Source organism: Zonotrichia leucophrys, chromosome 18 (genome assembly GCF_028769735.1).
Source record: "Zonotrichia leucophrys gambelii isolate GWCS_2022_RI chromosome 18, RI_Zleu_2.0, whole genome shotgun sequence".
NCBI lineage: Eukaryota > Metazoa > Chordata > Aves > Passeriformes > Passerellidae > Zonotrichia > Zonotrichia leucophrys.
In genome coordinates, this window is record NC_088187.1 from 2,686,583 (window position 1) to 2,713,766 (window position 27,184).

General features: G+C 47.4%; 1 protein-coding gene across 1 annotated transcript in view; it reads left to right on the top strand.

The window, feature by feature from the left end:
- Positions 1-3,264: 3,264 nt before the first annotated feature.
- The window catches only part of MYO15B (myosin XVB), a 47,190-nt gene continuing 23,270 nt past the window's right edge, over positions 3,265-27,184 (top strand). The window contains exons 1-30 of the mRNA XM_064728885.1: positions 3,265-3,769; positions 4,238-4,444; positions 5,054-5,226; positions 5,301-5,362; positions 6,446-6,509; positions 7,305-7,414; positions 7,861-7,935; positions 8,334-8,430; positions 8,964-9,067; positions 10,174-10,237; positions 10,652-10,765; positions 12,278-12,439; positions 13,404-13,517; positions 13,935-13,993; positions 14,080-14,203; positions 14,583-14,678; positions 15,257-15,388; positions 15,573-15,698; positions 16,208-16,285; positions 16,620-16,762; positions 16,853-16,898; positions 17,277-17,401; positions 17,506-17,687; positions 18,071-18,263; positions 18,765-18,858; positions 20,986-21,063; positions 22,571-22,628; positions 24,205-24,335; positions 24,439-24,534; positions 26,877-27,112. Coding sequence (XP_064584955.1) covers positions 3,265-3,769; positions 4,238-4,444; positions 5,054-5,226; positions 5,301-5,362; positions 6,446-6,509; positions 7,305-7,414; positions 7,861-7,935; positions 8,334-8,430; positions 8,964-9,067; positions 10,174-10,237; positions 10,652-10,765; positions 12,278-12,439; positions 13,404-13,517; positions 13,935-13,993; positions 14,080-14,203; positions 14,583-14,678; positions 15,257-15,388; positions 15,573-15,698; positions 16,208-16,285; positions 16,620-16,762; positions 16,853-16,898; positions 17,277-17,401; positions 17,506-17,687; positions 18,071-18,263; positions 18,765-18,858; positions 20,986-21,063; positions 22,571-22,628; positions 24,205-24,335; positions 24,439-24,534; positions 26,877-27,112 — 3,848 coding nt within the window. The remainder of the gene's footprint in view (positions 3,770-4,237; positions 4,445-5,053; positions 5,227-5,300; positions 5,363-6,445; positions 6,510-7,304; positions 7,415-7,860; positions 7,936-8,333; positions 8,431-8,963; positions 9,068-10,173; positions 10,238-10,651; positions 10,766-12,277; positions 12,440-13,403; positions 13,518-13,934; positions 13,994-14,079; positions 14,204-14,582; positions 14,679-15,256; positions 15,389-15,572; positions 15,699-16,207; positions 16,286-16,619; positions 16,763-16,852; positions 16,899-17,276; positions 17,402-17,505; positions 17,688-18,070; positions 18,264-18,764; positions 18,859-20,985; positions 21,064-22,570; positions 22,629-24,204; positions 24,336-24,438; positions 24,535-26,876; positions 27,113-27,184) is intronic.

Genomic DNA, 27,184 nt, shown 5'->3' on the forward strand with positions numbered 1-27,184 from the left:
AAAGAGAGAATGCCATGGAGTTGTTCTTTTTCCTGTAGTGATTTGGGGAAGCTGGTGTGGTGAGGGGAGCTGAAAACTGATGAGCAGCATCTTTCACCTGCTGCAGAGTGCCCAGCAGGCAGATGGGCCAGGGCAGTTCATCAGAGCAGGTCTGATGTCAAAGGAGTTCTTTATATAAGCAGTGATTCAGCTTCCCATTCCCAGTAAGAACAGTGGTGTTACAAACAGATCTGCTCTAAAGCCCTGTCTCTGAAGAATTGTCAACTCCAGTTTTTCACTTTCTAACCCAGATTCACTCTGTGTTTACTGTGAGTCAAACCAAACTCCTGTGTCTAAGCTCCTGACAAATTTGGGCAGTGTTCCTGACCTTCCTCCTCATCCAACACTTTCAGCATTTTTGTTTTTGGAAGGCTTTAGACACATGCCTATCTAGCAGCAGCACATAAAAGCAGACCTTTATTTATTATTTTCTCCTGCATTTGGCACTGTAGAGAAGCTGAATCAACTTTAAGCCCCCAGGAGGACAGAACATGAACGACTATTCTGTACTGAGGATTTAGGGTCTAATTCAGCTGCCATTAATCTCAGTAACAAAAGTCTTGTTGCAGGATTTAGAGATCTAGGCCAGGAGTATTGGGGTATTAAGTGGGGAGGGGGGGCTGAGATGAGGTGAGCAGACACCTGTGTGTGCCAGCCCTGGTCAGAGAGAGGAGGATTGGTGTTCAGAGATGAACTCTGCCCTGGGCTGAGTGTCCAGGAGGGTTTCAACAGAGTCAGCTCTACACCAGAACCAAAAAAAGCAAGTTTAGAAAGGACACATTGTTGGGGATCCCTTAATTGTATGCAGCTGCTTTCAGGGCAGCAGCTTTTTGGTTCAGTGTCAGAGTTGCAGCTGGGGCAAAGGGAAATGCTGTTTTTCCCCATTGCAGATTGTTCTGTGGTGCAGAACTGCACAAAATAGGTGGTACAGAAAAGGAACCAACATTTGCAATAAACCCCCGTGCTTTGCACACACCAAATGTGCTTTTCTTAGAGCATCCTCCTTGCTGAGCTGTGGAAATCTCAAATGTGGTTTTGCTGCCCTCCTTGGAGTGACTGAGGTGAGACAAACTTTTTCATTCACTGAGTGGTTTCTTACAGAGTTGCTCCCAGAGTACTGGAATGCACTTTTTAATGGCCTTTTTTCAACATTTCTTTTAATAACTTGTAAATACACTTGGACAATTTTCAGTCTGCAATCAGGTCATAAGATATTTTGGAGAGTGGCTGGATTTCCATCTTTGCTGAGATACTAAGTGCTAAAAGCTCTCATTCCTTGTCAGACTTTACAGCAGCTGTAAAGGTTTAAAGCTTTTAAAGCTTGCTGAATTGCAATCCTGACTGTGGTTTCCCCCTTCCCTGGGGCAGGGAGATGTCTGTGGATGGAAGTTCCAGGAAACCTCGGCCAAAACCCTTTTGGGATTGTACCCTGTGTACAGACATTGCACCCACAACCACTGGGGTGCAGGGGCAGAGTGTCAGACAGGTAAATATATTACCAGCATCCCATAATAGTCCAACAAGTGACTGGAGGCTTCCAGATGCTGGATTTCAGCCTTTAAATAAAGTAACACTTGGTGGAGTTAGGAGGAATCAATAACAAAATCTTGACTGCTCCATCCTCTGTTACCCACTGACAGAATTTGTAAATCTGTGATGGCTGAAGTTTCTCTTCTGCCTGTGGAAAATCCACAGAATTGGCTGAAAAACACAGAGAAAAAAAAATTAAGAAAATGGAGAGAAGACTTTAGCAGAGAAAGAGAGGAGAGGACAAAATATATAACGGAATTTCCCTGTTCCATGTGCTGGTTTGTTCCCTGCCCATCCCTGGGTAATGGAATTTCCCAGATAGTCCCAAATAGCCCCAACAGGAGCCTTTAAATCTGTTTTCTCTGGGAAGATGTTGCAGACTGATGGGTTTCCTTGCTGTAAGATTTTTCCCTTAATCCCATTCTCCTCATCCCTGGGGTTGATCCTGGGGGGTGCCTTCCAGGTCATCATATTCTGTGATGGTATGATTCTAATAAAGGCAGAAAATCATGGTGATTTGTGACAAAATAAGCCAGAGATTAACCTGGCACAAGGCATTCAGTTTGGCTCTGTAAATGTTTATTTGGCTCCGCAGAAATGAGGTGAATTAGTGCTCAGGAGTATCTGGCTTCCCTTTATAGCTTATTTCACAGCAAAATGCACAATGTTTCCCTTCACAGGTGAGTCAAGATAAGCCCTCACATATTCCTGAGCACTGAGGAAATGCCTCCTGCCCGATCCAAGACTCGGCAGAAAAAGGCTGGGAAGGAGAAGGAGCTCAGTTGTGAGCAGAACTCTGCAGGAAACTCAAAGATGTGCTGTGGGAAGAGGAGGGAAGGTAAGAGCAGAGGCCAAGGGAAGGGCAAAGAGTCAATTCCTGCACAAGGTGACAGCCTTGGAGAAGAGCCCTTAAAAATCCAGAGGCTGGGGAGGCCTCAGGAACACAAAGAGAATGACCACAAGAAGTTATTCCGGAGGAAAAGAGCCTGCAGGAGAAATTATAAAAGTGAATCTGGTCTGGGGAGAAAACACAGAGAGTCCAGGCTGGAAGGGAAGAAAGGAAAGGCCTGCAAGCAATGGGAAATGACATCAGGGCAGGAGAGTGAGGACAGCAGTGACAAGGAGGGAAAAGCCACCACAAACAGAAAGAAAAGGAGTTTTAAAAAGAGATGTGGAAAGAGACTTGGTGCTGGTGGAACTGGCACTGAGCTGGGGGCTGTGAGGGCAATCACAGAGCAAGGTGCTGAAGGCTCTTTACAGAAACAGAGCTTGGCAGAAAAGGCACAGAACCGCAGGGGAAGGCACAGAGGGAATCAGGACTTCAAGGAGCAGAAATCAGGTTCTCAATCCCAAGGCAGTACAGCACAGGAAAAAGGTGAGAGGACTGGGAAAAAGCAACCTGAAAATCTTACCAGGATTGCCATCACTGAGAGTGAGGATGAAAATACTCTGGAAGCCTCAGGTCACTCCTGCTCTGACTCCAGCAGTGAAGGCCATGGAACCCACAAAAGGGGTCCAAAGGAGGCTGTGGTGGGCAGCAGTTCCTGCAGTGAGGAGAGGAGCAGCTCCTCTGAGCAGGGGAGCAGCTCTTCTGAGCTAGATGGCAACAGTGAGAAAGAACTCGTGCTCAAAGATCCTCCTGTGGGAGAAGGAAAAGGCTGCAAGGAACAGGCTGGTGAAAGCAAGGAAGCACCTATGGAACCTGAAAAGGAGCTGGTGACCACAGGTGGAAAAACTGAATCTGAGGCTGAAGGCACTGGATTTGCAGGATTGGAAGCAGAGGAGAAGGTGAGGAAGCCAGACAAGATGCTGAGACAATCAGAATGTGCTCCAGCAGAGAGCAGTGAGGCAGATGATCAGTTAAGCACTTCAGGACTCCAAGTTAAGAGTGTTAAGAACAGGGAAAGTATTGAAATAGACAAGGAAAATATACTAGAAAATGAGAGAGTTGAAGATGTGTCAAAGGATGGACACATGGATCCTGACAGCAGCGCTGCAGAGAACATTGATGAAGTAAAAGAAAACAAACCAGAACCACTCCCAACTGCTGGGAAAGCAAAACTCCACGCTCACCTTAGCAAATATGAACAGGAAGAGAGGGTGAATGATGAGGGCAGAGAGCTGGAGGATGGCTCTTTCCTCTCCAAGCAGCAGAGGACATTGAAGGAGAAACCTGGCGAGTGTGAGATCCCAGAACAAGGTGAAGAGGGTGGAGATGGACAGAGGGACAGTTCAGACTGCAGCAGGCAGGGCCTACCAGCACTGATGCTTACAAAGAATTGTTCTTCTCAATCCCAAATCCCCCTCAGTCTGGAAAACCAACATAAAAATGCTGAGACCAAGCTACCACCAAGCCAGAAACCAAATCCTGCCCAGATGGCTTTGGGAACCAGCTCAGGCCTGAACAATGTTGAAAGCATCTGTTCAAAAGCCATAGAAACTCCCAGTAAACAAAGACAACCCAACACAGCTCAGAGTTTTGGAGAGAAAAGATTAAATACTTCAAGCTGCTCCACGATTACAAAAAAATCATCTGATAAGCAGCTCCATGGAAAGAAGAAGAAAGTTGGAAAAGTTATTGGAAAAGTTAAACAGAGTTCAGGGCAGTCTACAAAGGCAAAAAAAGAGAAAGCAGAAGAAGTGGTTGCAGAGGCACCTTCTGAAACAGAACCTGTGCACAGTGAGGAAGGATCCAAGCACCTGCACACCCGCTCTGCCTTTAGAAAAGTCACCAGCTGGCTTGGCCAGAAACCTGCCAGGAAAGCAAGGCTGAAAGCTCGACTGCTGAGTGTGGCACGAGCAATTGGTATCTCCAGGTGGCTCTTGAAGAAATTTGGGAAGAAGAAGAGGAGCAGCAAACCTTTTGGATTCAGAAGTAGAATGGCAATCCGGATTCTGAGCACTGCTGGGTGGGTTGGTCAGTCTGGCAAAGCCTTCCCTGGACAGCTGGAGAGGGCTGAGCTGAGGGACAGAGAACCTTCTACTTCATTAATGGAGGGGAAAGATGGTCCCAAAATGGTGGAGGAAGTGGGACATGTTGATTTGCCTGCTGGTGATTCCCCTCTTCATGGAACCAGTTCCTTTCCATGCTCGGATGAGAAGAGCAGTGCTACTGATGCCAAGTTTGCTGTAGTGTTCCCCAGAGCCCACAGCTTGGTTAAGGCCAAGAACTCCTTGTCCAGGGGCTCTGGCAATGGTTATTCCCTGCAGAAACTGAAATCTCCATCAGAGAGAAAATCTGTCCCTCCTGCACAACAGGCTTGCAGATTCAAATGTGACCTTCCCAGAGCTCTGATGGATCCAAGGCAGAGAAACAGCAAGCAGGGCTTCCTCCCACGCCGAGAGGAGGAGCCAATCCCCACCTCAGATCATTGCAGGGAGGTGGGCACCAAGGAGGGCCCAGGTGTCCTCCAGACTGCAGGATCCATGGCCACATCCAGTGTGCACTGGTCCCAGCAGCAGGGGCAGGGATGGGGCCCTGCAGCGTGGCTGAGCTCTGAGCTGCTGCTGCCACGGCCAACCATGGAGAACCTGAGCAAATGGGCCACGTCCAGGGAGCCCCAGCTGGCCAGCAGCCGTGGGAGGCTCTGCAAGGACCAGTGGGAGGCAGATGATATTGCTGACAGCGTGCTGGAGATGGAGTTCATGCAGAAACAGGTACGGGTGTTGTCCCCGGTACTGGGATGGAACTGAGCTTCCCCTGATTTTCAGTCACGTTCTGTGCATTTCAGGTGTTCACGTGTGAAGAGCACTGTGCAGAAGTTGAGGAGATTGAAGATCTGACCAGACTGGAGTAGGTGTCCTCAGTGTCTGCAGCTCATTCAGGTCACAAGGGCTTGCTTGTTATCCTGCAAAGGTGGCTCAACAATAGAAATCACATTAGCTAGACAGATTAGCTAGATCCTTAGCTGGATAGGAGAATTTCCTCTGTGGGAAAAAATAGAATTGATTGGACGTGTATCATAGCTGAGTAACTGATGCTCTGCTGAAAAGCTGAGTAAAAGACTGAATTTTAGTAGTGAATTCATGGACCTGCCCTGAACCACTGGGGAGGAGCAGAGGTGCAGAGGGAGCTCCTGACTGTGGCACAGGGAGGGCACACTGAACCCCTGCAGTCACAGCCCAGAGCTGCAGCTCAGCCTGGTTAACACACAGCTGCATCCCTGGAACTCTGCCTCTCCTCTTAAATGGTTCCCAGTCCTGAAATGGGTTCTAAAAATGCCCCAAAATACTTAAAGGGTAGGGGAAATTAGGTTTAGAGGCTGATGTGAGTTCTGTGATGTAGCAGAAGGACAGAATTGGGAATTTAACATGCCCTTCTTGTTGTATGAAGTGAGTGGTAGGAAAGGACAACTTGCAGGATGAGAAGCACATTGCTATGTTCTTTGCCTACTGACACTGGCATCTCTGGCTTTAGTGACTCCTGTTGTCTTCAGCTGTGAAAAACTCAGGTCCTACATCTCTCAGAGCTGTTAAACCCTTGGTTCACTGCTGTTGTTGAAAGATAAGCCCCTGACACTGCTCCTCACCATCCTCCCCTCCTGCCATCCTGCTGAGATAAACACCTGTAAAGGCTCTGCAAGGGACTGGGATCACACAGAGGAAATCCTGAGCTTTGAATGCTCCATTCTCTGACCTGTTTAATCCTGAGGATGTTGGAACCACAGGAAGGCAGTGAAAAGTTTTAGTCCCAGCTCCCCACAAAATCTTCAGTCCCCAAATGGGCCCTTCAGTTAAGAGCTGGACTCCATGATCCTTGTGGGTCCCTTCTAATTCAGAATATTCTGTGATCCTTGGGAGGGCAGAAAGGTTAATATTTAATATTAACACATGCAAGGGAAGCTTATGGCTGACAAGTCCTTTCCTCTGTTTGTAGGGAGGTCTCTGAGAGCTCAGTCCTGCTGTGCCTGAAGAAGAGGTTCCATTGCAATCTCATTTATGTATGGATAGTGAGGTTTGGTTTGGTTTGGTTTGGTTTGGTTTGGTTTGGTTTGGTTTGGTTTGGTTTGGTTTGGTTTGGTTTGGTTTGGTTTGGTTTTCTTCCGTGCTTATTCACTCTGAAAAATGAGCTTTAAGAGAAAAGTAATTTATATTATGCCATCAAGCTTTAATAATGCACTATGTATCTCACTCATTACTGGGAACAATGATAAAAACTATACTCACACAGCTTTTGCTCAGAAGTCGGGTAGCATGAAATATTTGGGGTAAAATCTGGAAGTTCCAGAGTTTCTCTGTAATTTTGGTATTTGGTGCCAATCTGTGAGCATACTTGGGCTCCTTTTTAGCCTCAGCTGCTCCTAGTGGGAATCTCCTATTTTGGCAGAGAAATTCTGAGTTAAAAATTGTGGATCTTGAGAAGAAACCTCAGAGTTTCTGCTAACATTTCACAATGTTTTAGTCCACAAAGTGGATGGTTAATTGTTCCCTTTTCAATTTACTGGCTCAAGTGTTTAAACCTGTGCCTGTAATTTCATGTAGAGAATAGATAGTGACTACAAAAATGACCACAGACCAGGGAGTGCTCACTTATCCCAAACTATTCATGACAGAGATTTGAAAATGACCACTGAAAAGCTGTGTCTTCAATAAGTTGGCAGTATAGTCAGAATAAATAATATTCTTTTAAAGCGAATTTGTATATTTGTTTTAATATATGCATTCATCTGCAATCCTTATGCAGAAAATTCTAAGAAGCCACCAGATTTTTTTCCCCTTTCTTATTTTTATCCTAGACTTATATTGGGGAAATTTTGATTTCTGTGAATCCTTTCAAAGACCTCAGTATCTACTCTGAAGATGTGGCTATCGAGTACCAGCAAGGGACTCTCTCAAAAAGCGCCCCGTACGTTTTTCTTTCTCAAACAACTCTCTAAACCCTGTTCTGTTTGTAAAGTATTTTATCATTCCAGAAAGTATTTTATTGTCCTCCAGTTCCCTGGTAGAGCAGGATGAATGTCACAGGAGGTGAACAGCGCATTTGGCAAAGCTGTAGTTGCTTGGGCCTGTAATTCTACAGAGCTAAAGTTCATGCCAGGACGTGTCCAAGGCCAGGCTGGACAGGGCTTGGAAAAATCAGGTCTAGTGGAAGTTGTCCCTCTCCATGGCAGAGGAATGAGATGGTCTTTAAGGTCCCTCCAACCCAAACCATTCTGTGATTTTTAGATTAAGTTTCTTTGGTGGGACACTGGCCCATGTCTGCTGTAGATCCCTCATGAGGAGCCTGTTGGTGCTGCACTCGTGGGGTGAAGCGTGGGGTCACTTAATGGGGGTTTCTCTCTGTCCATGCAGACACATCTTTGCCATAGCAGAGATGGCCTACACGCTGTCCCAGTCGTCAGGGCAGGAGCAGTGTGTCCTCATCAGGTAGGAACTGAAGGGCTTTAGTGGAGGCCCTTTGATTTCACTATGTAAAAGTTTCACTTCTGCATTTCACTGCCTGTAAGTTGATCCTTCTGGCTTGTACATGAGGGCTGCCTGTGCAGAACCTGAGTAAGGTGATTTTTATTTATTTCACTCTGTGCAAATAACAGCTTGAATTTAGTTTCACTTCAGAGGAGTGGGAGAGAAGGAGTCTGGTATTCCCCAGGGGAACCCTTTGTGGGCCCATTTTGTCAGGTTGTCTCAGTGTTTCAAGGGAAGGGTGATAGTTTTTCAGCTGTAAATCAGCACACCCCCTCTGACTTGCTGCAGCAGGGCCTCTGATGTGCCTGGACCTGGTACCTCTGTTTTGATGCCAACTTCTCCACCTCTTGCTCCTGCAGTGGGCACAGTGGATCAGGTAAAACAGAAGCTGCCAAAGCCATTGTGCAATACCTGACCATGCTGTACCAGGGATCTGACAGCCACAGGATCAGACAGGTAACAGGCAAGTGAGCTTGGCTAGAGACCACGAGGGTTGGGCAGGGAGGAGAAGCCAAACCAGGGCAGGGAGGCTGCTGCTGATGGTATTTCTTTGGCTGCACTTGGGAGGGTTTGTGGTCCAAGGTGAAGCTCCAGTAAAGACTCGAGGAGAGCTACAAGGTGTATTTGTAGTTGTGTATTTTAATAGCTGGGAGATCTGATGCTGTGAAAAGTGCTGGGTCTGTTTGAACAGAGAGCTGGTTGCTGCCAAGGAGAGCTTTTAGCAGTCTGGGAGGTGAATCAGAACAAACACAGAGCAGAAGTAAAGTGAAAGATTATAGCAGTGAGAGCAAAGAGCTCACAGAACAGCTCACCACTGCCTAGAGATAATGATACAGGATGCATTTTAAAAGACATCTTTTACCCTTGTGAGAATTATATCAGTGAAGTCCCATTTTTTGTTTATCTTTTCAAACTGACAGGTACATAAACCCTTTTGAGTTTAAAACCTGTGATTGCTACTGAAGTGTTCCCTCCTCTTTTCTCTACAGCCCTGCAATGTTCTTCCCATCCTGGAGAGTTTTGGAAATGCAAGAACCATCCTCAATGACAACTCCAGCCGTTTTGGAAAGCTGCTGAGTGTCCACCTGCGACAGTGAGTGTTGAAAATCCCCTCGGGTCCCTCCAAGGGGTGTTTGGGTGAGACCAGGGGGAGCAGTGCTGAGAGCTCTCACATTAACCCTTCCCTCTTGCTATCATCAGGGTAGGAAGAGGGTGAGTTTAAACTCCTATTTTGCTTTTTTGTGTTTCCTCCCAAAAGAACAGTTCTTGGTTCCCAAGATGAGTTAAATTGAGAACATAAGAATGGCTGAACTGGTTTATACCAAGGGCCCATCTGATGCCCTGCAGTGTCCCCAGCACTGACCTCAAGCACTGCCTGAGGCAACAACATCCCAAATAGAAGCAATGCTTTTCCCTAAAACCCCTTGAGCTCTTGAACATTTGCAGCAGCTCAGGAGTTTTCCTCAGTCTCCTGAGGTATTCCAGTTTCCTCTTGGGCTCATACAACCTTGATGTTTCTGCAACAGCCTTCCAGAGTTCCACAGGTCTAACCAGTTCTGTGAAAAACACCTTTCTGTTTTGAGCCTGCCTCCTTTCTAACTTCTGGATTTGGGTGGTTTGTTTGGGGATTCTCCCTGACTGTTGCCAAGCCCTGAGCTGATTCTTTCATGGAGCTGTCTATCATAACCCTCAGGTCTCAGTCCTAAGGAGCAATGGTTAAATTGGAACCTGTTTATATGTGAAGCTGGGTCTGTACCCATCACTTCACATTTGTCTACTGTGAGCTTCATGTGTCATTTTCTTGTTCACTCACTCTGCACTGTAAGGTCTGTCTGCATTTATTCACAGTTGGCCTTCGTCCTCACTGAATAATTTCATACAAGCAGGAAGCTTTGTCCCATTGCTGTTCAGCTTCTCTTCTAGGTCACTTATCAAACCCTCACAGGTCAGGTGCAGACACTTTGTGGAACTCTGATGGTTGTTTCACACTGTTAAGGGAATTCACCTTTATTCCGACCCACATTATGACTTTCCTTCTTATTCTGTGCTTGCTTGGTTTCCATGTAAGTCCCACAATTTGCTGAAATATTTTAGAAATTCATGTAGATTGTGTCCCTAAGATCATTCTTATCTGCAGAGACACAAATCTGCAGAAAAGCTGTGCCCAGGTTCTGACAGGATCTGTTGTCTTCTGCTCAGTGGCATTGTGGTGGGAACATCCATCTCCCAGTACCTGCTGGAGAAGTCTCGTGTGGTGTTTCAGGTGAGGACCAGGGCTCCTCTCTCTCTCTTATTAACATTTAATCTTAAATTTACTGTTAAATAACAGAGGTGGGAATTACTATGAGAATTGCTTCCCATTTCTTCTACCAGCAAGAGCTATGTCCCCTCCATGTAGCACAGGGGGGTCACTTCTGTTATTTGAATAAAATAGAAGGTTTCTCTGTCTCAAACTGGTTGAATTAAGCCCCTTATTAGAGATTATTGAAAGTTGAATCTTCCCTCAATTAGTTTTTCTGAATGTCTGGAGCGTGGGAATGGTCCCATATCAGAGCTGTGTGAAAAAGACTTTTCCCAGAGGGAATGGTGTCAGTGGGAGCCCTGGTCCTGCTCTGTGAGTGTGTTCTGGGGCTTTTGGGGCTGGATGTGGATCAGCTCCATGGCTGTGTCCCATCAGGCCCACGGTGAGAGGAACTACCACGTGTTCTACGAGCTGCTGGCAGGGCTGCCCATGGAGCAGAAAGAGGAGATGTACCTGCAGGAGGCAGAGTCCTACTTCTACCTGAACCAGGTGAGCGAGCTGAGGGTGCTCAGCAGCAGCTGCCACAGAGAAATGGCCCAGGCATCGCTGCTGTTTGCTTACAGAGGCACCAAATCACTCTGCCCCCTGCAGAAAGTCAGCTCTGCTCCTCCTCATCCTCTGCTCCTCATACCTGATCCAAGAACCAACATCTTTGTCTCTTTGGTGATCATTTTCTCACTTCTCTGTCCCGTTCTACTCTGAAAGGACGAACTTTAATCGTTGTGTAGACTCATGGCTCCATCGTGTGGTGTAAAACCCCTTTCCTCATTGCCTGTGGGACTGCAAAAAGCAGGGAGGATTTCTTTCTATCTTCTGCAAAACACTTCCTTTATTGTCAATGAGTGCAGATTTTAAACCACTGAAATACACTGCTGATTGCAATTATTTAAATTGAATTTGTTTGTCAGACTTACATCAAGTCACAAAGTCGTAATCTTGGAACACTTTTTTTTTTTCTTTTTTTCTTCTTATTTTTTTTGGTGTTTTTTGTTTTGTTCGAGATATTTTAAAGTTGTTTTCCATAATCAAGGAGGTCACAACAACAGCAAGAAATTTTTCCTCTTTCAGTGTGAGTCAGCTTTCCCAGGTGGCAAATTCGAATTCCTCACAGCAGCTGTGGTCAGGAGGAATCCTCGGTAGTGATTTCTATCTCCTCGCCTTGGGGCAAGGAATGGACCACTGATGGCTCTAGGATGGAGGGCAATTAAGGGCCCAGCCCCTAATGAGTGATTAATGGTACCTGGCCGGCAAAGCATTGTAAAGCAAAATCATATTCAAGGTGAAAATTAACAGGAATATCCCAGCCTGCTGCAGAGAAAGGAAGGGAAAATCAGATTATGCACAAAAGAGTTAGCAGAGATTGAAAAAAAATCTATCTTGGATTTTGGCAAGAAGAAGCCCAAGGGCTGCTTGGACCTCATCCTTGTCTCACCAAAATCTGCTGGGAGCTGGGAACTATGGAACTGGAACACAAACAGGTTCTGCAGAACCCTTGACCCGGGATTTCTGTGACCTTCAGGGTCACAGGCAGCTTCTAGGAGTGCCCTCCTGTAGAGAATAAAAGAAGCAGAGCAGTGATGAACCCGTGTTGTGGTGGGGCTCCGTGGCTGAGATGAGACAGGCTGTAACCCTGGGTGGCTCCCTGGCTTTACAGAACCCATCTGGCTCCATTGGGGAGCTGCTCTGCCATGATTTACCTGGGACTCCACTCAGGCACCACTTCTCCTGTCAAATTCCACCCCAGCATCCTGGGGAGCTTGTACTGGAATTCCAACAGAAACTTGGCAGGTGAGGGTAAGAGAGATCTTAATCTCAAAATTCCGCAGGTAAAGGCACTGCCGCCTCACAAATGCTGAGTTTCAGCTAGTGCTGTCTTTCATCTCTTCAGATTCCTCCAGTCTTTGAAAGATAGAACCATTTCTCTGAAGATTGCTGATGGTGGCTTAAGCCCTGCCTGAGGCTGAAGGGGCTGATCACGATTATCTGTCCCTTTTCTCTCAGGGCAGAGCATGTGAAGTCCTGGGGAAGGAGGACAGTCAGGATTTTCTGGTCTTGGTGCAAGCTCTGGAGGGAATTGGCCTCTCAGAGGATCAGCTGAGCTCCACCTGGGCTGTCCTGGCTGCCATCCTGCAGCTGGGGAACATCTGCTTTACCTCCTATGAGGTACAGTAACCCCAGCAGCTTGGGAACAGGATATTTGTGCTGGATATTGCTGCTGTGCCATGTGGTGGGACCGAGGACATGCTTCCTACTGAGGATGGCATCCTTTGAGGACCTTTCTGTCCTTTCAGTGCTGGGCTCCAGACTGGTCTGGGCAGGGACAGAAGGTGGGAGGCAACCAAAGGTCGCTGGAGCTTGGGTGGGTTTTTAAGGAGCCAAAATGAACCTGGTGCTCTGCCCAGGCTGTGACCAGCTCTGTGCAGCTGAGGTGCTGTTGAGAATATTCATACAAGAGGAACCTTGTATCCCATCCATTGTTCCTATATGTAGCAATATAGATAATAATTTATGTACAGTAGTATATGTGAAAAACACATTCACTCTCCTGTGAAAATTTCAAAAGTTTAATAAAGGACAATAAGAGACAAGGACCATAGAGCAAAGGTTATTAAGGCTGGGTGCATCCTGGCACTCAGCCAAGAGCACCCTGTTCTCTCCAGAGATACCCCTTAAATACCTTTTCCCTTACATCATCTCTTGCATATTCATAAACCCTTAAGTATAGTAAACTTTTTCCCAAACTTGTTGACATATTTTTACATGGCCCCTCTTTGGATCTGCCTTTTTAGAGCATGCAGATCCGTTGGTTGTGGTTTTAGTCCATTTTTACCATCAGCTTCAGTTTTGGGCCCTGGCCCACACTGCCTTCAGAGGGTGAGTGCTGATAGCTGGCAGATCTGTACAGGTGTCCTCATCCTGTGTGCATTGGATGTTATCCCATCCAAGCAGGCATTTTAACACAAGCAGCTATTTCACTGAGCTTAATTAACAACAGAAATAAAAACTCTATCTTTATAACAAAGTTACTTTAACACCACACATATAAAATCCATGTTCATATTTGTGAAAAGCCAATATTATAATATGTATTTATAACATATATAATAAAGAACCCTTTGTTATTTAGAAAGACTCCTTTGAACATGCAGCCATCGCCAGTGGGGCTGAAATTCAGATTGTGGCCAGTCTGTTGTGTGTGTCAGCAGAGCTGCTGCAGAGGGCTGTCACTCACCGTGTCACTGTGAGTCCCTTCTGGTGATTTCCCATTCCTCCTGAAGCATCCCATGTCCTGCCCCACTGTCCTAAACTTAGAAGGCTCAAAATCTGGGGGGCAACAGCAGGAATGAAATGATTCGGGTGGGCTGAGCCCCTCAGGGCAGCTCTGTAAAGATGGCAGAGCTCACATCTCGGAGGGCTCTTTTCTGACATGAGTGGCCTCAGGTTTATCACTTTGGCCAATTTACTCTCATCTCTGACAGCAAAATTCTGGGTGTAAAAGTTAAAAAATTTTTCTTTTGATATCTGGGTAAATGCTCAGCCAAATAGAAAAAAAAAATCCATTTATTAACTGAGCTGACTACCTTGTGGATTAAAAAAAAAAAAAAAAAGGTGTTTTTGTGAGCTAATAAGAGTAAATTCTGTCTCTTTATGTATCCAGGTTACATCTTATGATCGGATATTCACCCCTCTGTCTGTGGAAGGAGCCATTGATGCCAGGTGACTCCTGCTGATGTCTGGGTGGGTGAGATGCACCCAGAGGTGCTGTCTTTGCAGTAACTGGCTCTTCTCCCCCTCCCACTCAGGGACTCCATTGCCAAGGCTCTGTACTACCTGCTCTTCGAGTGGCTGCTGCTGAGGATCAATGAGTGGTTGGCTCCCTGGGAGTCTGACTGTGCCGTGGGCATTGTGGACCTCCATGGCTTTGAGGTTGTTTTCCATGTTCTTTTGCTGTGGCCTGGGCAGTGAGGGCATGTGCTCACCAAGGCCTTGCAGTGTTTTATTTAGGGCTCCTGTTAAAACCTGTGTCCCAATGGATGCTGAAAACAATGGAATACAGAGGTGGGGCTGTGTATCCAAGAGTAGATCTTTCCTTCTTTGTGCTCCTTCACAGCTTGTCTCACCTCTGGCTGTTCAGCCTGGTCAGTGAGCCAGACTGAGAGCCTGCAAACCAGACAGAAGGTGGTTTGAACTGTTGGGTTCATTCCCACTGGCCAGAACCAGCAGCTCAGCTCAGCTGGGCCTGTGCAGCACTTAGAGGGAGCCACAGCCCCCGGGCCTGGGAAGGGATGGATTTTTGTCTTTGCAGGATCTGGGGGTGAACAGCTTAGAGCAGCTCTGCATCAACTTTGCCAATGAGCACCTGCAGAGGTTCTTCAGCCAGACTGTCATTGCCCAGGAAGAGGTGAGTGGGGCTCAGTGGAATTCACAGCACCTGGAGCCAGCACACCTGGACTGAGCTGAGGCATCCTCAGAGTGTCCCTCAGCAGGGAACAGGAAACTGAATGCTCCTCTTAGGCAATCCTAGGGAATCCTAGCCCAAAGAGTTGCCTATTTAATACCTTTTATTAATTATACGGTAAATTGAGGGAAGGAGATTTTGTCAGCACCTTGCTTCCTTTTCCAGATTTTCTAAGTGAGTTGGGCAGGGTCAGAGCCCAGACCTCAGTGGGTGCTTTAAAATCCTTTTTGGCTTCTTTGTAGCATTTTCTGTGCCACTTATGTCCTGGGGATGAAAGTGTATTTATCAGACTTGTTGACTTCTACAGTTCACTTTATCACTCAGCTTAGCAGCCTTCTTCTCTCAAATCAGGAAAATCATTAGTGGCTTCAGAAGTAGTTTCATGAGACAAAACCAGACAATTCTAGGCAAGTTCCTAACAGCAGTGAAACTCTAACTTCCTGATAAACAACCCAAATCCCTCTGTTAATTCTCTCCATTTGTCCTTGTTTGTGTGGCTGGATTTGGCCTTTAACATACAGGAGGAATACAGCCAGGAGCAGTTGGCTTGGATTCCTGTTTCCAAGACGTGCAGCGAGTCGTGCCTGGATTTCCTTACTGCAAAGCCCCACGGCCTCCTGTGCATCCTGGATGACCAGACATCCCTGACTCAGGTGAGGAGCTCCCAGCCTCTCATGGGATCCCTTTCAGAGGATGGTTCAGGTGAGGCTGTTTTCCATAATGATTGCACAAGTGTTCAGTGTTTTTACCTTCAGTTTAACAGTGACTTTTCAGCCTACCAAGAAAGGCTGAAAGAAGAAAGGCCGAGGTTGCAGCATCAGGAAATCTCTTTTACAGGCCACAGACCACACTTTCCTCCAGAAGTGTCATTACCACCATGGAAACAGCCCTTGGTACAGCAAGCCCAAGCTGCCTTTGCCAGAGTTCACTGTGCAGCACTATGCTGGCCCTGTCACCTACCAGGTGAGCTGGCAGGGACTCAGAGCAGAAATAACCAGAAATAAGCTGTGGGTGTCCTGATGGACCAGCTCTGGGACCAAAGCTCTCCCCTTGTGACTGCACTTCCCTCCAGAGCATCAGTTGAGCAGAAGAGAGGAGATTGTTATAAAGAGAGCCAACTAAGATGTCTCTGGGCAGAAGGAAAATAGGAATTGCCCTCAGTGACACAACAGCTTCAGAGCCCTGGAAATGCAGGAAAGCTGTGGCTGCTGGGCAAAAAAAAAGAAACCAAACAAAAAGAGAGGTGAAAGCCTGCAAGGTGATGTGGAGGAGAAAAGCAGCAATCAATTCTCAAAGCAGAAGCCATTGTCCCCTCTACCCTGGTGGCAGCAGGAAGAGCTAGCCTCATTCTCCAGGGCTTTTCTCTTTTCCAGCTCTCCAGCTGCCTGTCCCCAGTCCCAGTGTGTGTAACAGGCGTGTGTGCCTGTCTGAGTGGTCTGAATGGTGCTTTAAATCAGACTCTGCCCCTGCAGGTGCACAAGTTTCTCAGTAAAAACCGTGACCAGCTGCGGCCAGAGGTGCTGGATATCTTCTCCCAGAGCCGCCTCAAGGTACAGAAATGGTCAGGAGGAAGATCTCTATTGCAGACACCCAATGATCCACTCATTGTCTTAATGTGAGAGGCAGAAAGGTGCTGAACAGGTGTCAGGAGAACATAGAGAAGCCACAAGTTTTATTTTACTGAATTTACTTGGGAATTGGGCAAATTGTCTTTGCCCACAATTGATGCACTTTCCATATAAAACACAGAGAGTGCCTGAGGATGCAGCTGCATTCCTGCCACTGCCAGGGGCAAGAGAAAATAGCCCCCTTAAAGTTTCAGGTTGAAGAGATTCTTCTTTCCACAGTGTTCAGTGGGTTTTGGTAATTTCTTTGTTTTTGCAGGTGGTGTCTGAGATTTTCCAGAGGGCTAAAGCTGCCTATGGTCAGCAAAGGGAGCTGAGGGGCAGAGGGCTCAGGCCTCAGGCCTCCACACTGGTGTCCAAATTCCAGCAGTCTTTGCAGGACCTCACAGCCAGGCTGAGAGGGTGAGAGATGCTGCTAGCACACAGAGGTGTGGAGTGTTCCAGGGGCAGCATGGAGAGGAGGGTGATCCAAAGTTCTTCTTTGTTTTGCAGGAGCCATGCCTTCTTCATCCGCTGCATCACCCCTAACCCCAGGAAGGTAGGGCAGCACCCCAAGCTCCTTATGGAGTCCCTCAGGTCCTTCATTCTCCTCCAACAGCTCTCCTTTCACAGCTGGAATTTAAACTTCTTTGTTTTATTTGATAGCTTGAGACTTTTCTTCCCCATCGTTCTGTGTCCCACCCTTCCCTGTGGCCATGTGAGTTAATCCCGTGCTACAGGAGCTGAACCAGAGTCATCTGGACACCAAAGTATTCCTTGGGCTTTGTGTTCCATGGCCCAAGGCCTGTGGCAAGATCCAATCCAAGGACAGGACAAGAGAAGGAGTCCCTTTCTAAACCCCCTGCCTTCAGTCTCCTTTCTTTCATTTTTCTTTATTTCTTGTTTTTAATTTTTTTCTTCTGCTTTATCTTCTCAGCTGTCAAATGTCTTTGATGTGGAATATGTCAACTGTCAGCTGCGACATTCTGGGATACTGGAGGCCATCCACATCCTGAAGGAGGGGTTCCCAGTCCATCTGCCATTCCAGAGCTTCCTGGCCAGGTACAGGGGTGCCCTGGCTTGGGATCCCCCAGCCCTGGAGGATTTGTTCTCTGAGGACTCCATGTCCAGCCCTGGTTTTTGTCACACCCTCTCCTCCTGTGCAGGTACGGGCTCCTGGCTGGGAGCAGCCCCAGCAGCTTGGAGCAGAGGGAAGGCTGTGCAGCAGTGCTGGCCCACGTGGTGGGGAACCCCTCGGATCTCTACCAGATTGGGGTGACAAAGGTGATGTCTACAGACAATCTCATCTGGATTGCACAGCCCCACCCACCATGCCCAGGCTGGCAAAGCAGGAGAGGAGCTCAGCCTCTGCCCACAGAGGGAGGGCCTTGCACACCTTCCCCTCTCACCTTTGCCTCTTGTCCCAAGTACTAAGAAGGCATTTTTAGCACTTCAGATTACCAGGAGATTCCAGCTCCAGGCTATTGTGGCATGGCCAAGCCCTTTGTATACCCAGCATTCCTGGGCTTCTACTTTTGCTACCTGCTAACCTTCATCACTCCCTGATTCCCTGTCCTCCCCAAATGCATCCGTCTCTGCCACTTGCACCTGTGCCTCCTGCCCTCCCCAGTCTCCTTAGCAAGAACCCTTAAAGGTTACAAAGGAATAAACCAGCAGATTTTATTATTGATCAGCTCTGGGAGAAGCTGCTGCTTGCCTGTGGGTCAGCAGCTGCTGCCTTTGCCCAGGTGTTTCTGAAGGAGAAGGGCAGGCAGCTGCTGGAGAGGCGATGGCAGCAGAGGCAGAGCTGGGCCGTGGTCACCCTGCAGAGGAAATTCCGCCGCCTCCTCCAGCGCCGGCGCCTCCGCGTGCTCCAGGAGAAAGTCACACTGATCCAGGCTCACTTCCGAGGCTACCAGGCCAGGTCAGGAGCCAGGGGACAGCCCTAAGGCCTTGCCAAGGGACAGCCAAGAGACAGCCCAGGGACAGCCCTTTGGCCTTGCAAGGGACAGCCAAGGGACACCCTTTGGCCTTGCCAAGGACAGCCAAGGGACACCCTTTGGCCTTGCCAAGGACAGCCCAGGGACAGCCAAGGGACAGCCCAGGGACAGCCAAGGGACAGCCCCTTGGCCTTGCTAAGGGACATCCCAGGGACAGCCAAGGGACACCCTTTGGCCTTGCCAAGGGACAGCCCAGGGACAGCCCAGGGACAGCCAAGGGACAGCCCAGGGACAGCCCTTAGGCCTTGTCAAGGGACAGCTCTTTGGCCTTGCCAAGGACAGTCCAGGGACAGCCCTCTGGCCTTGCCAAGGGGCAGCCAGGTGGGGATGTCCAGGCCCCTCCTCATGTTGGCTGCTGGCCTGCTCTGTGTATGTCTGTGTGGCTGATGTGTCTCCCATCAGACAATTCTTTCCTCATCCTCTAGGAAGCGTTACAGGAGGCTGAAGAAGACTTTGGTGCAATTTAAAACCGTGATTGTGATCTCCAGACCTTTGATTCAGTGGAGGAAGCGCTGCCAGGTAACAGCAGAGCAAGGTGTGCAGGAGGGGCTGTTCTGCCCTAAGCAGAGTGAGACTGGGTGAGGCCAGGGCAGGGATGGCTTTGGAAGGTTTGCTGGCAGTGAGGTGAGGTGTCCTCACCCAGGGAGGTGTCCTTCACCCTCTGTCTGACACAAATGTCAAATGAAGGAAGCAGAGAGGCTGGAGCCTTCTCTCTCTAAACGACATGCTCAGTTGGCACAGGTATTGCAAACAGAGCTGATTCATGGGCCAGGCTGTGTGAGCCAGGGTGGGGATGCTGCCTTCAGGTTTAGCTTTTATATTTTTCAGATCGTGTACTGCATCAGTGTATAACTCTGAACTCCATATGGAATGTTAGTAAGCTCTCTTCACAGTTTGGTCAGACAAAACAATTCTTCCAGGCCTGAGAACCAAGGACAGCCTCAGGCCTGAAAAGTACAAACAAAAGGGAGTTGGGGGAAGCAAACTGGGAGAATGTGACTTCATTACCTGAAGCTGTAATTGAACAATTAACCCCTGATATGCAGATAGACCAAACTTGTATCTGTCTGAAAAACTCATGACCATTGTCCATCTTGGGTGTAGCCTCTGCCAGGCTCCTGCACTGCCCAAGGTGTATCTGTTGAAGGCCTTTAATGAATACCCACTTTATTGTCTAACTCAGTCTAGCCTCTGTTCTAGGCAGCCACTCCAGATATCACTGCCCTACATGAGACAAGAGCTGGTGCCCTCTGTGCTCTTCAGAGCTGCTGTTCTGCTCAAGCTCTAAGGAGGCGTTCATCTTGCTTTTTTTTGTTGCCCAGGTCAATTACTGATGGTGACTGAATTGCAAGATTCTTTCAGTCCATGATGATCCTCCCTGATCCCTTACAGCTGCCTCAGGCTGCTCAAGCCCTTGGCCCCTTGGAAGTCAGCTGGGGTGAGAACAGGATTGCAAGTTTTTGAGAAGATGGAAAATAATGTGCAGGAGAGAGCCATGGTTCTGTCCAGTGGGTATAATGTATTCTGCACAAACTATTACGATAAAATTGGGAAATTAAAATTTTGCACATGAAGGGTAAGGGCCATTTCCTTATTATTAAAGGGCCATTTCCTTACTATTAAAATAAATCTGGAAAGAGGAAATCAGACCATTCTTCCTTAGAGTAGCAGTAACATCTCACAGCTTCAGCTTTACAAGGGAAGGACCCAGCTCCTGGCATGGCTGAGGGCATGGTGGGGCAGAGGGCTAAGGAGAGTTGATGCAGACCTGCAGAGGTGCCTCCTTCAGCATGAGTTTCTGTTCTGTTTCTTGCCCTTCCCACTTGGACAGGATCCAGATTTTCTTTCTCCCAGGCAACCACAACAGTGCAACTCTTTTGAATCTGTTTCTGTTCCTTCAGTGTTTGTTTGCTGAGGTCTCTGTACATGCAGTAGCAGCAGCAAAGGTCTCAAAGTTCACCTGCTGCAAAGTTCCTCCTTTCCCCCACCCCACAGCCCTGCCCTTTGGACTTTAGCTTGTCACTGTCTTTCTCAGCCCAGCCCTCATAAGCTCCCATGTAGTCTCAGTGCTCTGCACCACTGACAGGCAGGAGAGAGGCAGAGAAGGAGCCAGAGATCCTCCTTCCCCATCTCAGGTGAGTGATGAGGCTGGGGAGCAAGAGAATGGAAGGAAAAGGGCAGAGCTGTGAGGGAGTTTAGCTTTTGGCATCCCTCCCACCTTTCTAAAGGATTTCCTCTCCATGGACAAGTTCATCTGTCCTGTTCAGGCTGTTTTCAGGTGCTCTGGTGCTGAAGGAGGTGGGTGAATATTTCTGGCAGCTGCTGGGAGCTTTTGTCCTGAGCCACATCAGATGGCCAGCAAGGGAAGGTGTGGCAGGATGCTGGGCAGGTGCTGCAGGCTCTTGCTGCTGGGTTGTGCCAGGAAGGGCAGGAGGTGTTTCAGCAAAGCTCAGGCCTCTGCCTGGGCAGCCCCTTCTCAATACACTGAGTTGGGGTCCCAGGAAGGCTCTGTAGCTGTTCTGTCATTCCATCTGCTGGAGCAGGACACCATCTCCTGGCCACCCTCAGCATCTGCCCCCAGAACAGCTGGAATTCACTTCATGCACATATCTTCCCACCCTCTATCCCCTTTTCATCTCCTAACAGCAGGATTTAGAGGAAAGGAAACAAAGAAGGAGCTCCCTGGCCTGTGCTGACACAGGAAATAGTCCCAGCCAAGGAATGGTGAGTTGTCAAATGGTCTGGGAGGGTCTGAGATCAAAACAATCAGGTTCTCCAGGTGTTCTCCCTCCCTTGTGCCTCCTCAGGCCAGGTTTGCTGGGGAACAGCAGAACATCTAGAAAAAGCCCACACATGTCTGGAACCTGGTACAGAATGCAGGTTAGACGGTGCCAAGGGCCTTCTACGACAGAAATATCTCATTAGTTCAGTGTTTCCCATGCTCTGGGCACAGCCAGGCACCGTCAGCCAGTCCTGAGCCAGAGCTCTGTGTTTGCTCACAGCACTGACCTGCCCTGCAGAGGAGGAGGGAAGATTATTTTTGGCAATCATCTTCTGTTGTGAGGGATGGGAATGAGACATTTCTGCATAAATGTATTAACAGAAGCTGATGTAGAGGAAGGGATGTATTAAATGCTTCACAACACTTTTAGCCTGTATCAACACTTCTAACTAATGCCATTATTGATGTCTGTTGACTGGACACACATTTGCTGCAGTGTCTGTATCAAGGGAATCTGAATTGATATTATCCACAATTCTGTATAGATCTGTCAGTAACAACAAGAAAAATTAGCCCTGGGTGCTCATCCACCTTCCCCAGATGTGGATCCAGAACTGTGGAATTTCGCAGTCCTCTTCCTGAATACACCATTGAAAAGCCAGACTTGAAGTCAAGTATCTTATGAGCAAAATCAAACTGATCAAAAATGCTGTGAATGTGTCTTTAAGTGGAGAGAGATGTCAGAATAATGTGCTGATGACAAGAGGCTGTACTATGCAGATCTCAAAAAAAATCCCCAAAAAACAAGAAACAAAAAAACCAAAACCTCAGGTTTTGGGACCTTAGCTTGGTTTTATAGTGCCTTAATCTGAGTAGTTCTTCTGAAATGCCCTGAGCTGACTCTACATGCAGTGATGCTGACCCTGTGTTGTATTGGCCCACCTGCTTCCTACCCTGCAGCAGTGCAAGGTGCAAACCGGTGAAAAATCAAAACTCATTGGCCAGATTCTCCTCTGGATTACCCAGATACAGATCTGAGCTTTCCTAGGAACCTCCAACATATATCAAAGATCAGAATCAGGTCTCACTTTATGCTGTAGCACCTTTGGATACAGAAAAATCAAAAGAAAACTGTCAGGAAAGGGCAGGAGGAAATGGCCCTTACCCTTCAGGTGCAATCTCTACAGTGCAATGTGCCACACTTGATAGGAATAAGGGATGAGTCAAAGAAATCCAACTTTCCTGTCCTTCCCCTTGTGGCAGTTGATATTTTATTTGGGAATTGCTTCCCTTTCCCTCCTGAGCTGACCCATGCCACAAGCTGTGTTCATGCAATACCTCCCTGTCTGCAATGGTCTGAATGTTGCGGATGCAGAAGTCACTGCTTTGGCTCAGATGCTCCATCCCTGTCCTGGCAGCTTCTCCAAGGCAGTTTCACCCAGTCTCAGCTCAGGCTTTTATGTGTTTTTTTCTCTGATTTGTTTCTGACTGATTTGTTTCTGTCTCCAGGACGTGGGGCTGCTGGAGATCCCTGCAGAGCTCGCAGCCCTCCTGCACTTTGTTGAAGGTGAGAAATCCTCCTCCTTCCCTCTCTTTCCTGCACTGTTTCACTGACTATTTCCTTGTTTATATCAAAGTGTGTCTTTGTTCTCCCTGCTGCCTGCCACTGGGCTGGTTTTGATTCGTTATCATTTTTGCAGTGTAAATATGATAAAGGCAAACGGTACCTTGGATGTTGTTTCCTGACACGGTAGGGAGGAAAAGCAACTTGGGCCAGGGGGCAGAACACCAGCTTGAAAATCAGTATCTTTGTTAATTTTTCAGCTCTTCTTTTGAACTGGGCTGGTAGAACTGTTAGCAGGGATGATGCAAAACTCTTTGGTCAAAGTTATGTGACAGCAAACTGCTTAGTGAACCCAGGTCTCTGGCAGAGATGGGTATTTGGGGTGGAAAAACTTAAACCCATCTTTTACCTACTCTAAAATCCTTAAGGAAGTTGAAGGGGAAGAAAACAACAGTTTTGACAATTTCCAAGAAATATTTTTCAGTTTCATTAAAAATTATTTCCTCAAAACAAAGTTTAAAATAGAAGGAAAGAGAAATAGGGTAACAGCTTGACTGTGGAACAATGTAATAACTTGAGATATAACAATTTATCAGTCTGAGGACATAACAATATGATAACTTAAGGATGTAACAATGTAATAAATTGAGTATGTGTTAATTTATTAATTTTATTAATTTAGTATTAATTTAGTAATGAGTATGTGTTAATTTATTAATTTATCAATTTAGGGATGCACCAATTGGATTTAAAATCACCAAAATAAGTGCAATAATTTCACAAGCTGTTGACCTGACCCTGAGCATTAAGTTTTGTGCAGCTGTGTTTCCTCTGTAGCTCCATGTACAATGTGAATATTTAAGCTGCAAATAGGTTGAGGCAGGATTTGCCTCTGTGTGTCTGTGTGGTGTCAAAGCCAAAGCCAGCTGTGCCTGTGGCCTTCTGTGGGGGACAGTGAGGGACACGATCAGGCAGGAGAGTCTGGTGAATTGGAGCAGACTGTGCTGGATTCCCAAATAGCTCACATTTCATGGCAGAGCCCTGCAGGGACTATCAGCTGGTCTAGTGAGCAATGTAAGCCAGAGGGGCTCAGGGAACAGTGAGACTGCTGGAAATGAAAGCTGATGGGATGTAAATGGGGAGGATTGGAGAGCATCAGGAACACAGCTGGAGAGAGAGGAATGCACAGGAGCTGTGCTGCTCTGAGAAATGCCTTCATTTAGTGATGTTTGCTCCTCTCTTATCCCTGAGAAATGCCTCATTACAAAGACCTCTCATTTCCTGTGGACTGGGCAGTTGTCAGCAGTATCTGTATGAGCTCAGCATTTCCTGCCCGTAAATGCTGCAGTGCAGCCTTGAATCGCCAGGTGTTCCCTGGAGAGAATGGCCTGAACGATCAGAGCTGGAAAATCTGAGTCCCTGTGCTCTCAGGGAGGTGAGGCTGTGCCTGCTGGGGGCTGAGGTTGTCCCTGCAGCCAGGGCTGGGTCAGGGGCTCAGCAGGGCGAGGTGCAGGTCAGCAGGAGCTGCTCTGTGAATTGTTGGTGTCCTGCCACCCCACCAGACCTCCTTCCCTTGCAGGCCGACACCAAGCACAGGCCAACCAGATAACTGAGACACAGCCCCCAGAAGTGAAGGTCAAGGATGACCTTTCCCTCCCACCCACCATCAACAGCCATCCCTTCTCCTCCTTCATCAAATCACACTTCCAGGTGGGAACTCTTTATCTCCCTTCACTGCCTCCCCTGTGGGCAGACACACTGGTTTTAGCAGCACCAGGAGCAAATATTTCTATCTTTATTTGTTTCATTGTAGAAGCCAGATTTCCCTGCCCCTGGTCAGCCTCTGCAGCACCCCTTAACCCACCTGGATGCTGAACACCAGGAGAGTGCACTTGAGATAAACAAACTGGTAAGAGATGTTGTTCTTGACCTGGCTGGGAGCAGGTGGGCACAGACAAGGTATTGATGCCTTTATACAACAAGCTGCTGGTGGTAGATACTGTTCTTACAACACATGGAGGGCTGGAAAAGCAGAATAAATTGCTCCTTCTAGGCCCTGGAGCAGCCTGACAGAGATCACACACAGCCCCTTAAGGTTGCTGGGTTTTGGGGAGGCACAGACCAGGCACAGACTACTGGGATCAAAGTGAATTCCTGGTGATGGAGCCTCAGAATTTGGCAGGACATATACGAATAGGACTGCTAAACTTTAACATCCCAATATTCCAGACTCAATAGCAATGATAAGGGAAGTCTGTCTCAACCACTTACTTGTCTGTCAGTCATAAAAATGTTTCATTTAACCCAGATATTTTCCATTATGCGTTTTATAGCAAACATCTCAATTGCACCTCGGGCTCACAGATGTGTCAGTACCCAACAGGGGACAGGGAACTGTTGTTGAAAGGCTGGAAAAGGGCAGGGACTTTGTCATCAGGAAAAGTACACCTGGAACCACACCCTCACTGTAGTGTTTGTGTGAAGGGGATGGTGCTATTTCATCTCTGTGGGTCTTTATATTTCTTCTTTAAAATGGTTGAAAATAGAATGAAACTCCAGATACTTTCTAAGTAAATCTGGTCATCTTTTTGGGAATTACATGGAATTAAAATAAGCCCATTAAGAAACTTAATACCTAAAAAGAGTCTCTTGTTTTGTCCTTGTGATCCCAATTATAGAAGAGCATAAGGTTCAATAAAATCTTGTGAATAGGATTGTGTTTAAGCAGAACACTATTATTTTTCTAAAGATCAAAACTTGCTAATGAAGTAGGGTTTTGCTGCAAAGAATTCCATGAGAACTAAACAACCACCATCCCCTGTTTTTCTCAGTGAATCTCTGACACACTTGGTACCATTAAGTGGTTTTAGAAGTGTTGTTATGCTTAAATGTTCTTTCCAAAGCTGTTGATTTAAAAAAAAAATATTTGTAACATATTGAAGTGTAGAGGATGAAAGAAACCATTCTGTACCTAAGGGTGAGAAATACAAACTAAAAAAGCATTGAAGATGTTGATATGCATAGCCAAAAAGCTGAATCACTTCAGTGACTGTGTTGAGACACCACATCCCATAGTACTTGGTATAATATTAACTGTACCAAAGGCTTTGAACACTCAGTGGGCTCAGTAGCAAATATCCTATGATAATTTACTTGTGTGCCTGAGCCCTGCCCAAGGGGAAATATTTTGCCCTAGACCAAATTCTGAGTCATACCTCAGAAGAGACTGAAGTCACCCTGACTTTTAGTCAAGATCCAATCTCTATAAATGTTGCCTCCCAAATTGCCCAGCACTTTGGTGGTGCACAAAAACCTGAGGACAGGCCCTGTTGGGGAAGACGAAACAGGAAAGCCTTATAAATATGATTGTCTGGCAAAAGATTTTGAGAATATAGAAATTATAAGCAAGATTGAAATGAAAGCAAGCTTTGAGACCCCTTAGTTACTGAACAACTGGAAAACAATGGTGTGGTCAGCTGAAGGTGATCCCCTTTTGATGGAACAACACCCTCTGCTTGCAGACAGGCCCAAGGGTCAGAGCAGACCCTGCCAGCTTGGCAGAAGGGGCCCAAAGAGGAGTTTTTAGGGTTTAAAATGTAACACAGTGTGGTAATGTAATGATTCTTATAGGCTGTATGTAAATGCTATAGGATTTGTATCTTGTACTAGATTGGTTAGTGAGAATCAGAATATTCAACACAGAAGATTTATTGTATTGTAACGGGAACCTCGCTCTCTTACCCCTTTTACTCTCCTACCCTTTTACTCTCTTACCCTCTCATCCTCTCTTCCCCTCTCTTCTCTCAAGCCTGCTCTGAGCTGTGGCTGGCAGCACCAAGCAGGGCCCTGCACCCATGCCCTTTGCAATAAACCACAAGTTCCACAACCAGAAGAAGATTTATTGTATTGTAACAGGAACCTTGCCATCTGATCCTCTCTTTTACTCTCTCATTCTCTCTTTACCATGCTCGTGCTTCTCTCTCTTCCCCTTTGGGCCTGCTCTGAGCTGTGGCTGGCAGCTCCCAGCAGGGCCCTGCACCCAGGCCCTTTGCAATAAACCCCAAGTTCCAGCCCTGGCTGCAGAGATCTCTCATCTCCATCCATCCCCACCGTCCTACCCCTCAATGCTCCTACAAGGCCCCAGTCTGATTGTTGGCCACAGCAGCTCCTGGTGTCTCCAACTCTTACCCCAGAGTTTGGGACAGGGGTTTACAGCTCCAGTTCTCTCTCTCTTGCCCTGGATCCTTCCAGATTTTGCGCTTCATCGGTGACCAGAGTCTCCATGGCTGGCAGGAGGTCCTGCTGGGCAACTTCATTGCTGGCAGAGGTTTGAGGGACGCTGCTCTGCGTGATGAAATCTTCAGCCAGGTGGTTGCCCAGAGCTGGAGGAACCCGGACACGGAGCGCAGCCGGCGGGGCTGGCTCCTCATGGCCACTCTGCTCAGCTGCTTCGGCCCCTCACCTGCACTGCAGAAACCTCTGCTGAAGTAAGAGGAGAAAAGGCCAAGGCAGGCCCACAGAGGGGTTGGGAGGGTTAGCAGTGCCACATGCAGTTCCTT